Source organism: Dama dama, chromosome 19, assembly GCF_033118175.1.
Source record: "Dama dama isolate Ldn47 chromosome 19, ASM3311817v1, whole genome shotgun sequence".
Classification (NCBI taxonomy): Eukaryota; Metazoa; Chordata; class Mammalia; order Artiodactyla; family Cervidae; genus Dama; species Dama dama.
In genome coordinates this window covers 25,505,031-25,519,057 of record NC_083699.1, presented here as the reverse complement: position 1 = coordinate 25,519,057, position 14,027 = coordinate 25,505,031, and the positions used below count along the sequence as shown (strand labels likewise).

Genomic DNA, 14,027 nt, shown 5'->3' with positions numbered 1-14,027 from the left:
AAAAAAAAGAGTTTAAGAATGCCATGCAGTAACATGGATGGACCTGAGAATATCATGGGTTTCCCAGGTGGAACTAATGGTAAAGAATCCACCCGCCAATGCAGGAGACGCAAGTTTGATCCCTGGGTTGGGAAGAGCCCCTGAGGTAGGAAATCACACCCCACTCCAGTATTCTGGCCTGGGAAACCCCCTAATGGGCTACAGTTCATGAGGCCACTAAGAGTTGGACATGAATGACTGAGCACACACAACACACATGCACACACACACAAAGATTATATCATATTAAGTGAAGTAAATCACAAAGAGAAGGACAAATACTATATATCACTTATATGTGGAATCTAAAATATGACACAAATTAAATTATTTACAAAACAGAAACAGACTCACAGACATAGAAAACGTAAGAACTTATCATTACCAAAGGGGAAAAGGCATGGGGGAGGAATAAATTAGGATTAGCAGATATAAACTACTATATATAAAATGGATAAACAACAAGGTCCTACTGTACAGCACAGGAAATTATATTCAGTATCTTATAATAAACCATAATGGAAAAGAATATGAATATATATGTATAACTGAATCACTTTGCTATATACCAGAAACTAACACAACACTGTAAATAGACTTCAATTAAAAAAAATTTTTTAAGTCTCTTAGTTTTTCTGAAGTTATGTAAATATCCTTAATCAAGTATTTATAAACAATAATAATTATACCTCAATGTCTTTGAAGATCAGATTTAACTTTAATAAACATTTGTTTCCCACAGGAAATGTCCAAGGCAATCTACTATACTGAAAAGGGTCATCTATTTATACATTCTCCTCCATCTAATGTATCATTTGTGCAAATATGAAGGGATCAATATCTATCACATATCCCTCCCATATATGATGAAGAAATCAAATTATCTTCTAATGGACCTAGACTGCATCCAAGATCTATCACAAACTACCTGATTTTGATTTTCTCATATATGTTCACTTTAGTCTGTACAAGATAAAAGTGATTATATATTTACAATAGCTTTTGATTTTAAGAGACTGAACTGATAAAACTGGATTGGCAGCTTGCCTGACAGGAAAAGCCACTTGCTACAGCTCACCACATTGCTCTCAGTAAGGTAACAGGACAACAGAACAAAACATTCTCTCACAAACAGCAAAATCAAAGCGCATAAACGAACATGCAAGTTCCAAAAGCTTCACTAAAGCAGAGTCACAGGAGTTCTAAGGCTACGAGGGCCTATCTGTAAGCTAGGGATTCAAAAAAAAATGTTGCATGTGTCTATACATTTAAATATCTTTTCCAAAACAGCTTTTAAATCAGTTCTCCTCAATAAACACAAAACTAAAACTCTCCTGTATTCATAATTAACAAGTCATTAGAAATATACAGGTGTAGTATGTACACTACCATGGAGTTTATAAACTTTCCTTACAATAGTGGTTTAAGAACTTACAGCATCCGCTTTACAAATGGTGTTGGCTACATGTCGACATAGCATCTTTAGCCAGTTTTCTTTTGGAAGTTCCTCTGATGTCATCTGGAAACTGAGCAGCACATTTGCTTGCTCTGTTGGTGGCCTCACGAGCAATGCAAAAGCATTATGGCAATCTAGGGTTCCAGAATAATCACAAACACTACATGTTACTCCTTGGAAAATGACAGATTTAACACAAGTTTAGTTCCCTCAGAGCAAGAAAACTCCACTGAATTCTCTCTTCTCTATCCAGTAAATTATCTCTGTCTCTATCTTTGCTGTTCCCTTAGTTTTTAACTGGACCAAGAGCAGCATCATATTATGCTGAAACATTGGAAAGAATAATACATACCATGTGAGGAACCAACAATAATAATTCAATGTTGTTAGGTAAGCAGTATTTTCCATAACATTTAATATTTTCTTTAATGAAGCTTTAAAAAATTAGATCATTTTTTAGAATTCTAGAATTTAAGTTTTAAAGTGACACTTTAAGAATAATTCAATAATTCAACCTACTTAAATCAATGAAAGAAATAAAATACTCAAATATTAAAACTGTTACAAAAGGTTTTCTGATCAAGATGCTAAAACAGAACCTATTTTAAACAATGAAGTCTTCCATAATTATAATCCAAAAAATATAGACGATTTAAGTAAATGCTCTATGGAGCCCTTAATAAATCCAGAATTTGACAACTGAGTAAAGAGAGCAATATAAGTTGCTCTTCAAGTTTTCTTTGTTTCTCATAAACTGAAAGCTTTACTTCATTTGAGGATAGGATCACTGATAGAACCAGCTTACACTGTAAAAATATATGCCTAAACAAGCAAAATATTGCCAAGCATACATATCATTAGTTACTATTTTAAAAAATCATATTGCTTATGGTTGGTATAAACTTTTGCCAATTTCAAGCCTTCAAAGAACCCTCTCTTAACATTCCCAAAGTTTAGAGTAAAAGCTTTCCTTAATATACATGAGTCCATGTTGAGTCTACCATAGTTACTTTGGGTATATTTACTCATGTGTATATCTATTTCTGGTGATATCCTAAATGTATCCCTCACAATGCAGCCACTGGTAACAGGAAATGTTGTAAGACGTGGACGCACAGGTATTACACGACAACTGCTTTTGGATTCTGAAGGAATAAGTTTTGGTGTCAGAATGGAGAGGATTTTAACCCATGTAACCATTTAAAAGCTCTTTGTATCTTAGGAAATGAAGATATTCTACAGAATATCTTTTTTCATTTGAAAAAAACTAAAAATCAAATCAGTTCCTAGAAATGTAGTGGGATAAAAGTAAAGAACAACTACTTTGCCAGAACTAATCAACAATATTGAAAAATACTTTACCAGTTTAAAAATACACATATAAGGGAAATAAACCTTCAATGAATATAAACTATTTTTATTTAGCCAACAGTTTATACAATGACCATACCTTCTGTCTCTCGTATGTCTAGCACCTTCTTAATCTGAGAAAGAGGCATTAGATGAATATGCTTAAGAGAAGCTGGGGGTCGGGTCTGGCCATGAGGACTCCTAAAAGTACCAATAACCTTGTGTCGTTTTCTTGCTATCTGATTATTGGGGGAAAAAAAAAGTTGATGTCAGTAACAAAAACAAACACCAAATGCTTAAAAATAAAATGGCACTAGTCACATAAATCTATGTGCAGCTCATTTAAGTATCAGTCATTCCAAAATTATTATCTGTAAGTAGCATAGTTACTATGTGACAAATTCATACATGTAACTATGTAATAGAATTGTTCACATTCAAATGCAAAGAGCTCAAAAGTCAGGAAAACAGATCTATGGAAAAGATCCCAGAGGTGTGAAAGAACTTAGAAGCATTGTGAGAAGTAATGGGATCAAAGGATGATGGAATCTTCAATAAAAGGCCTTGAATTCGGAAAGAATAGTTGCTCTGGGATTACTGCCTTGGGTTCAAAAAAATAACTGACTTCAGTTTAAGAACAGAATTCACAATTATCTCAGATCCCATGCAAGGAAAATACTTGCATGAGGATAAAGGAGCGAATAATATAGAAATGGTGCTGATATAACTTCAATTAAACTGGGAACTCACCAAAGGGAAAGACAGGTAAAGTATTGCTGGAGAAGACAGGAGCAAAATCAGAAAGGATCCTGTGACTCATGATGTATTTAAGTTCTGAGAATTTTATAAGGTCTTTAAATTTTTCATTTCCATGAAATCATAGTATATTATTTTGTCTTTTTTAAAAGAATATCTCTTTTGGGCTTATGAAACTGAAAGTCGCTCAGTCATGTCCGACTCTGTGACCCCTTGGACTATAAAGTCCATGGAATTCTCCAGGCCAGAATACTGGAGTAGTAGCCTTTCCCTTCTCCAGGGAATCTTCCCAACCCAGGGATCAAACCCAGGTCTCCCGCATTGCAAGCGGATTCTTTACCATTTGGATTTATAATCATTAACTAAAAGACACTAACACAAAATAATTTAGATAAAGTTACTTAATGAATTGAGATTGATTGGTCATATTCATCATGATGAATATGAAGTATTCAAAGTAAGGCTGAAATATGTACTATCTGTGTTGGTTAATGAGAAAAGATCAAAAGGCAGTCAGTCACATTCACATTGATGCAGAAATATGACAGAGATCTATGATAGATACCAAATATTAAAAGCCCATTTACATTAATATGGTGAAAAAAAGCAATTCTTTAATTTCCACTATAATATTTGAATGTACTTTTAATTTAGCTAAGTAAAATAAAAAATTTTAAGGCTCATTTTAAAAAGGAAAAACAATGACAAGTATTAATACTGATGATACAAATGCTAGTCCATCAAGGTAAGAAGTCAAAATACAGATACATCACCTGTCATGTCTAAGTGAAGTCAGTTCAGATCTTATTCATTTTAAATGTTTCTAACATTTACCATTCTCTTCATTCCAAATTTGCTCTAAGTTTTGGTGTTTTTTTAAAACAAACAAACAAGCTAAACAATAAGAGCTTATAAATCTAAAGATCCAAAATTTGGGCTCCAAATTTAATGTTAGAAATAGAACTGTTACAGTTAACGTGATTTTGACATGGAGACTAAGAGAGAGTAGGAAAAAAAGCCAGTGAATTCAGGAAGGATGAAGGAAACGAGAGGCCAAGCTATGATAACAGACTTGGAGGCTACAAGGAATGACCAACGGCATGAATTAAAGTGGAAGGTGAGTCAACAAGCCAGTTGTAGAAGACATCACAAAAATTGAAGGGGAAGTAAAATAAAAAAAATTTAAAGTAAGCCACAACTCTCCAAGGATTAAAGAGGATAAAGACCTGGGTTGGGAAGATCCCTTGGAAAACGGAATGGCTACCCACTCCAGTATTCTTGCCTGGAGAATTCTATGGACAGGGAGCCTGGTGGGCTATAGTTTCATCGGCAGGGATTTATAATTCATTATATTAAATAATCAAGTTATGTCCTTCCTTCAACAAAATATGGATTTCTCTGCTGGGAAAATGTACTTAATTTTAAAAAGAAGTCATACTTATTTTGTAAATCTTGAAGAAATATACATACATACAAGAAGTTCCTAAAATTCTTGATCTAGGCATTTATTTGCATGGAAATAAACTAAATTTTTATTTTGACATGGATTTGAAGTTATGAAAAATTATCATACTTCTTAATATTAGGTCTTCTCCTAAGAGTATTCAATTTATAGCATTAAATCAACAATTGGTTTCATCAAAAAAGTGATTAAATTAATTGATTTAAGAAGTTTAAAGTAAAGTGAACTTTAATTAAAACTTATTGTTTCAATCAAAGCTTAGTTTTAACGATTCAATGAAGTCACACAAAACAGCAGTGTTATTACACTGTATTAAGGACAACTTTACCTCCAGGCAGTCATTGAAGAGGAAGAGAGTCACTTGTTCTCCTCTGTCACAGGGGTGCTCACCTAGAGAAATTGTTTCAACTCGCTGAACTAAACTTCGGTGAGAAGATAAAAGATTAGCCTGAATAGATTGAAAATATTAATAAAAGAGATTACTTCATGGCAAATAATTTTTAAAGTTATAATTAAAAAGAAAGTTGTGCCAAGATTCTGTTTATAACTGGCAGAATCTACATACAGCTGACCTTGAACAACACAGGTTTGAGCTGCACTAGTCCACTTATACAGTTTTTTGTTTTCTTTAGTAAATAAGTACTACAGTATTACACGACCCATGATTGGTTGAATCCATGGATGCAAAAGCACAGAAACAAGAGTGCCAACAATAAAGCTATACGCAGATTTTCTACTGCTCTGGACAGGGGGTTGGTGCCCTTAACTCCCAGTAGTTCAAGGGTCAACTATAACAAAAAGAAAATAAGTCGACAATCATCAAAAATGAATACTTACTGGACATCCATCTACCTCATAGACAACATCGAAAATTTGCTTTTGAGCTTCTGTTTTTCTCTTATCCTCATTAATATGGCTGAAAATGAATAAAGTTATTTTTAAAACAACAGACTATAAAAACTGTATATATATACATCTTGTGTCACACACACACACACAAAATCCCTCCATGTGAATATATCTTAATTTTGATAACCATATCAGTATTATATTCCCTAAAAGTATCCCACCACATTAAAAAATTTTTCATAGAATCCCTCAGAAAAGTAAGTTTTGCTTTACTCCTTACTATATTCTCTCTCTCTCGCTTTAAACTGTATTCATTATACACTTCCTAAAATACATTACACTGGTATAAACTGCAGGTTCAGAAGTTCTAAGTTCAGGTAAGGTTTTATGCAAATCATTCCCAAATCATAATGCTAATCATTTCACTGAAATAAAAATTAAGACTACTGCTTCCAGACAAGATGGAATAAGAGGAAAAATATACACCTTGCCTGAAAACAACTAAAAAACCTCCCAGCAAAGTATAAAGAAAGAGGCTTTTCAAGTCACCTCAAGTCAATGTCTCAAACAATGCAAGCCTAATTATATCATATCTACAAAAGATACACTTTACATCAAAGACATGAATAGACTAAAAGTAAAATAATGAAAATATCCAATAAGAGCACAATATACATGGTACCTTCACCAGGTTAAGCCATAAAATAAGCCTCAGGAAGTTTAAAAGGATTGAAATAATACAAAGTATATTTTCTATAAATGGTGACGTGAAATTAGAAAATCAGTATCAAAAGGAAACTTCAAAAATTCACAAATATGTGGTAATTAAACAACAAACTCCTGAACAACCAATAGGTCAAGATGTAATCACAAGGGAAATCAGAAAATAGTTTCAGGTAGAAACAAAAAGCAAGAACATGACTAAAGTAGTTTTTAAAGGGAAATTTACAGCTATAAAAGTAAACAATTAAGCTAAATCTAAAGCATGCAGGAAAAAGGAAATCAAAAGTTATGAACTAGAGACTATAAAAATAGTAGAAAAAGATCAACAAAATTAAAAGTGTCTTTCTTTTATGAAAATATGTTAACACTGACTGCATAATTCACAGTTTGTAGAAAGGATCAAGGTAAAGAATGTGTATGTTAAACCACAAAGTGTTGAAAAACACTACTATCCTGATTCCAAAATAACAAACCAAAAGCATGACGGTTGGCTGATCAACATATAAAATACAAGCATAAGCAAAAACCAAAATATCCATAATGCTTTCAGTAGCAACAGAAGCTCATGTCCATTAATTTGGGCATTATGCTACTGCTGGACCCTTTCACTAGAGCTGGTAATTTCTATCTAGGAGCTCCTTACAAGTATTTTAAGAAACTCTATTTCAGGACTTCCATGGAGGCAGTGGTTGAGGATCTGCCTGCCAATGCAGGGACCACAGGTTTGATCCCTGTTCTGGGAAGATTCCACATGCCAAGGAGCAAGTGAGCCTGGGCACTACAAATGCTGAGCCCGCACACTGGAACTACTGAAGCCTGCATGCCTGGAGCCAACAAGAGAAGCCACTGCGGTGAGGAGCCTGCACACTGCAACGGAGAGCAGTCCCTGCTCTCGGCAACTAGACAAAGCTTGAATGCAGCAACTAAGGCCTCGTGCAGCCAAAGAATCCAGGCGCTAGGTTTGAGAAGATTTTTTTTAAAAAAAAGAACTTCTATATCATACAGAAGCACCTCATGGAATCTCAGAAGCTATTTAATTAAATTGACTGAATATGCTTATATGTAAATTTCAAAAAGGTGCTATGTCCTCATCCTTAGGAAGCAAAACAATTAAGAGCAACAGAGCTTTTAATTCTGATCGTACTAGTCAGAAAAAATTTCTGATCAATGCTGTCTCCAAGTTAGACCTACAGTAAGCAGCTTAAGTTTAATAATCAATTTCCCCTAGTAAATTTCATTGAGTTTGTACTTTGAACACATCTCCAACAAACCCTACCAATTTAAGTCCACAGAATTCAAAGTAAGGAAAAAAAGTCAAAGCTAATGTGAAAAACATATTAAACTTTTCATTTCATCATGGTCAAATTCCCAAGTTCCATTTGGGTAGTTAATAAGAATATGAAGACAAAAACAAGCTAAGACTGGAAATATATAAAGAAAATGTCTATTGGTGCATTTATAACATTTTCAAATTTCTAAACCACTGTTACCCTCTACATAATAGTATACGTTAATGTTTTTGATTAATCATATCTTAACAATACTTCTAACATTTTAATATGTGACTACACTACTAAAAATAATTTAGATACTATTTTACAGAATTTTGTTATTGATCTTCTATTTACAATTCTAATTGTTCCACCAATTCCACTGTAAATCTAAGGAATAACAAAAAAACTGCAATAATGTACGTACGTCATTACTTCCTTTAGTGATCCAATAGCTTTTTCCAGAGTGCTTTTGTCAGGATTTTCTTCAGATGTGTGCTTCTTAAGATCTGTAATATTTTATCAAATATTTTCTCTATGATTAAAAGAAATTCAATGGTTTTCCAACTATGACTTAAAAATGCTGTCCACTGTGACAGACACAGGTTAATTTAAAAAAATAGTATCTAACTTTTCCTTTTAAAAAAAAGTTTTTATACAGTGTTCCCTTAAGAACGAGTTTCCCAGGCAGTGCTAGTGGTAAACAATCCACTTGCCAATACAAGAGACATTAAGAGATATGGGTTCAATCCATGGGTCAGGAAGATCCCCTGGAGGAGGAAATGGCACCCCACTCCAGTATTCTTGCTGGGAGAATCCCATGGACAAAGGAGCCTGGTGGGCTACAGTCCACAGGGTTGCAAAGAGTTGGTCACGACTGAGTATCTGAGCACCCTTAAGAGCTCTCTTCTTAAATGTATTAAATAAGTTTCCACATTTTTTCACTGAATAAATTTTCAGAATATGTACCAGATTTTCTTTCACTATTTCAATTCCCTTCTAGTAAAGTTTGATGACTCCTAAATTCTTCAAACTCTCTCTGAATTCATGATTCTCAATTAACTAAGAAGTCATTATACATGCTATATTTCATAGTGGGGCCCATGGCTCCATCACAGAGAGCAGCCAGTGTGAAGAGAAGGTTTTGTTTAATTTATAGGTTCAATGAGGCGCTTAGTCTTTGACTCTTCTTACCCAAGCTGCTTATAATGTTCTGCCCAATGGTTCCCTATATCTTCCCCACCCACCACCTAATCTTTTAAGTGGAATAACAGAAGAAAGGCTAAGAAACCAAGTTCATTTGAGTCATAACAACATTTGATGGATTGCTATAAGTACTTAATAAAACAACAATGAAGATAAATAAGAAAAGAAATAGCCTATTTTGTAAAGTTAAAAAGGTTGCATATTCATAAATTTTCCTTATAATCTGTAAAATAGAATAGTTTTTAAAGACTGGAAATCATTTTATATGCTAGTAATTCTAAACTATATTAGATAACCTCAAAGAGAATAAAAATTACCAATTTTTGTAGTTACTACCACAATTCATAGTTTAACCAATATATTTCAAAGACAATAATAGATAAAAAGAGTCACAAACTTGGCCTCCTTAAGCCTCCTACACACACTATTGTAGTTAAGGTCTAGAGGTCAAAATACTTTGTTACACTTATTCCTGTTTTATGCAATTTAGTTCTCAAATTTAAAAGTATAAAATTTAAATTTAAAAATATAAAAACTGACACTGTTCTAGACCTATTCACTACTTCAGTCAGGTAAATATAAAAGCATATAAATACACCTTTCTTTTCATGCAGGTAAAATTTATTCACAAAAATTAACTCTGCTATAGATGTCCTTTTCATTGAAATCTATAATTTAAGTTTTAGAATAAATGGATGGATGTTTCAAGAGTGTTCTGCACACTATAAGGAAAAAAAAGCATAAGATCAAGCATAAAGAATTTTACTAAGAGTCAGAAAAAGACTAAATAACTTCAGACATTGTAATCATCTGTCATCTTGTGATTTTGTGGGTGAATTTTATGTGGATGTAAACTGTTTGGGAATTAGTGACATACCATGAAATATAAGAAGACTTTTAGGAGAGAGGCAGAAAGTTCAATACTAGTCAGTAAAACTGATTTCACAACAAATAAAGCATTTCTAGGCCAGAGTGAATTTTTGTACCACCAGTGATTATTCAGATTTTCCATAAAGATATTTTCTACATAAAAGATACAAACTTTAAAACTGAAACCTAAGAGCACTTTGAAAATGAGAAATTTTGCCAATTTTTTAGACCAAAACAATTACATAAAAACATCCAAAATCGTCTGGAAAGAGATCAGACAAGTACCATTTAAAAGTAATGCAACGCTGGGTAACCTCTGTACTGGTCGGATGAGAAGTTCAACAAGGCTTTGCCGTCCACATTCTGGCTTAGCTTGGTTTATCTGAAAAGAATTAATTTATTCAAAATTTATTTTGAACGTTTTCTGCAAAGATTATTATACATTACATTTATTAGATTACACCTTATCATTTGTGCCCTGATAAGAATGGGAGAAGTAGGGTGGTAGTTGTTCTCTGGCAGATTATTGTGGTTCAGTAATCTCCCAAGGCCTAAAATAGCCTCCTGGCAAGCCAAGGATTAACACCTTAAACAGAGAGTGAGTTCCTCTAAGCACTTTTTCATTTCAGTTTTTCTTAAATCTACATCATTCAAAAAGAAAAAAATTTAAAAAATATTAATTATGCTGATACCATTTAAATAAAGTAAGCCACCAATAAGAAAATCATTAAAAGCAAAGCAAAATCTCACTGGAAAATTTTAAAAGTGTTTGAGAACTAGAATATGTACAACTTAAAACATACACACACACACAACATTCATATTCACTCAGCTGCCTCTTGGATCCTGCTTCTGGCATATCAAACCTTGTGATGCTAAAACATCACTGCCACTTTCAAGTAAAACTAAACATAACACATAACATTAAGGTGTTCTGACATGGATGTATCTTTACTATTAAAATTTAATTTTAATAAATTCCTTCAGAAAATAATTCTCTGATTTTTATTTCAAAGAAATATACATTACCTTAAGAAAAGCATGAAATCTTGGTTTCTGTTTTTCACATTTAATAATAGTTTCCTTGCTCATTTCAAAGAAGTTCACAAAGGGAGGATAGATTTTCACCAAATCTTTGGACTAGTAACAAGCAAACAAAAAAAAACCCAAAACCCATTAATTTGTGATGGCTGTTACCCTTAGTCAATGAAACTTAGAAAGTTAAATAACCAGTAGTCAAAATCCGACATACCAGATGCAAAAGAAAAGTTCAAAATACATTTCTTCTCAAGGTAAATACAGGAAGTTTATTTCATAAACTTCTCACTAACTAGTGAGTTAATTGCTAAAGAAAATGCATCAATTGTTAAACAGAGCCTAAAACCTGAAAAGCAAATAAATACTCAGAAACAAACAAAAGCTGATATACCTTTGTTGAACTTCAATATAAGCTTAATTGAATTGATTAACATGACAAAGTTTTAAAACTTCTATTAATTTAGAATACAGTAGCAATTATAGTTGATCTATGAAGAACCCAAGAACATGGTATTATCTTTTGAAGGATCCAAACAACCATTAAAAGATCAACTGTACTGGGCAATTTTGAAGTATAAGGAAAATAAATGTCTTGATAAATTGAGACCAAGAGGTACCAAAAAGATCTGGGAGAATAATTTGCATATTTGAAATTCTCAGTCAACCAGAAAGAACATCTAACGGCTATACAGTAAGCACTAAAGTTAGGAGACCTTAGAAATCAAAACTAAATGGGCAAGAATCCAAGGCACTGAAACTCACCTGGTAGGACTGAATCATATCCAAAGAGACTGAAGGAAATTTATAAATTCTATTTGTGGCACCTCATTCAAAACTAATATACTTTAACTTAACCTATGTTCTCAGAGAAGAAACAGTTCATTGGAAGGTTTTATGCAGACACAAAGACAGTAAGGAAAGAAAAAAACAAAAATTATAGAAAACTTAAAAAAATCATTAATCTACGGCTATTTATGATGGGCAAATGACATGATATATGGTAAAATGACTGTAACACAACAGTTAGTATTAAAGATGAGCTATCAAGAAAGTGTTGGATTGTATATGGAAGGCATGTTTCAGAAGACAAGAACACTTTCAAAATATTTTACAAACACAACAATGCCTAAGTTTTTAAAAAGTTCTCACATTTAAACAGGTAACTTTCATTCCCTGCCATTTCTTGATGAGATGATACTTTAATCTGAATACTAAAAAAAGAAACAAAATTACTCACATATTTAAGAAAGATATCACCAATGCTTTTGCTCTCATCCCAATTAACAATAAGGTCTTCAAGATCATCCTGAAAAAACACAAAATGAGACAATAAGTGATTCTGACAATCACTTTAGCATCTCTTAAAATCTGAATATTCATTTGAAAGACATACTTTACAGAGTACCTTAATTTGGCATGTATAACAGTAACATTCTTTCTCAATAAGAAATTAACTTTTTGGCTACAAGAAAAATATCCTTTGAAAAATAATTTAAGAAAACATAAAGAATGTCAAATCAATAAGACAGTCTAATTTCCCAGTATGATGTGAAAGTGTAATTAATTTATACAGCTGATTGGTTTACTAATTAATTAATTACAGAAAAGCACTTTTGATCTTGGCTGTTGAAGCATCAGCCATTAGAAACTATAATCTATAATAGAGGTCAGCAAACGTTACATAAAGGGCCAAATGGTAAATATTTTAAGGCTTGCAGGCCATATGGTTTTTGTCACAAGTCCTCAATTCTGTCTTTGTAGAAAAGAACCATAAACAATATATAAATAATTGTGAGTGGCTGGGTATCAATAAAACTCCCTTTACAAAAGTCAGCAAAACTTTACCAAAATCCTAAATTGGCTGGATTTGATCCAGTGACCTAGTCTGCTAATCACAGAGAGGTAAAATTTCTCAATCATCATCCTAAAATATTACTTATTAGTAAAAATTTAGAAGATATTTAAAAGCTTTCTAAGATAATAAAACCAGATGATAAAATGAGATGGCAAGAAATGACATGCCCTAACTGAAATTCTAAAAGTGACTTTAAAGTAGAAATTAATCAATAAACTTATACAAGAGGTTGTCAAACCGTTACATGTAGATGTTCTCCCAACACATTTTTTTAGTGGGATCCATAAGATTAAACTATTTTCATTACAATATGAAGGCATTATTTGAATCCTTGATTCTCTCATAAGGATACAACAGAGTCATACAGAGGTGATATGATGTGTGATACTGAAAAAGAATGAATTAAGAAGTAGACAGGAGAAACAAGTTTTCTATTAAGCCAGACCAAAAAAAAGCAAAACAAATCAACATCACTCTTCACTGTTTCTGTTTTGGAAATTAGTTATATTTCAAAAAGAACATGTTATCTATGCTACCACATAAGGAGTCATTATTATTAATGTATTATTTTAAAAACTGCATGAGTTCAGTTCAGTTCAGTTGAGTCACTCAGTCGTGTCCAACTGTTTGTGACCCCATGGACTGTAGCACACCAGGTCTCCCTGTCCACCACCAATTCCTGGAGCTTGCTCAAACTCATGTTAATTGAGTTGGTGATGTCATCCAAACCATCTCATCCTCTGTCATCCCCTACACCTCCCACCTTCAATCTTTCCCAGCATCAAGGTCTTTTCAAATGAATCAGTTCTTCCCATCAGGTGGCCAAAGTATTCAGCATCAGTCCTTCCAATGAACACTCAGGACTGATTTCCTTTAGGATGGACTGGTTGGATCTCCTTACAGTCAAAGGGACTCTCAAGAGTCTTCTCCAACACCACAGTTCAAAAGCATCAATTCTTCGGCACTCAGCTTTCTTTATAGTCCAACTCCTACATCCATACACGACTATTGGAAAAAACATAGCTTTGACTAGATGGATCTTAGTTGGCAAAGTAATGGCTCTGCTTTTTAATATGCTGTCTAGGTTTGTCATAGCTTTTCTTCTAAGGAGCAAGCATCTTTAAATTTTATAGCTGCAATCACCATCTGCAA

At 33.1% G+C, this 14,027-nt stretch overlaps 1 protein-coding gene across 8 annotated transcripts in view; it reads right to left on the bottom strand.

The window, feature by feature from the left end:
* Window positions 1-14,027, bottom strand: part of ECT2 (epithelial cell transforming 2) — a 60,558-nt gene that overhangs the window by 11,666 nt on the left and 34,865 nt on the right. For all 8 annotated transcript variants that reach the window (XM_061168350.1, XM_061168351.1, XM_061168356.1 and 5 more), the window contains 8 exons: window positions 12,258-12,326; window positions 11,012-11,122; window positions 10,268-10,364; window positions 8,334-8,415; window positions 5,901-5,979; window positions 5,392-5,511; window positions 2,946-3,084; window positions 1,475-1,629 (listed from right to left, as the gene is read on the bottom strand). In XM_061168350.1, the coding sequence (XP_061024333.1) occupies window positions 1,475-1,629; window positions 2,946-3,084; window positions 5,392-5,511; window positions 5,901-5,979; window positions 8,334-8,415; window positions 10,268-10,364; window positions 11,012-11,122; window positions 12,258-12,326 (852 nt within the window). The remainder of the gene's footprint in view (window positions 1-1,474; window positions 1,630-2,945; window positions 3,085-5,391; window positions 5,512-5,900; window positions 5,980-8,333; window positions 8,416-10,267; window positions 10,365-11,011; window positions 11,123-12,257; window positions 12,327-14,027) is intronic.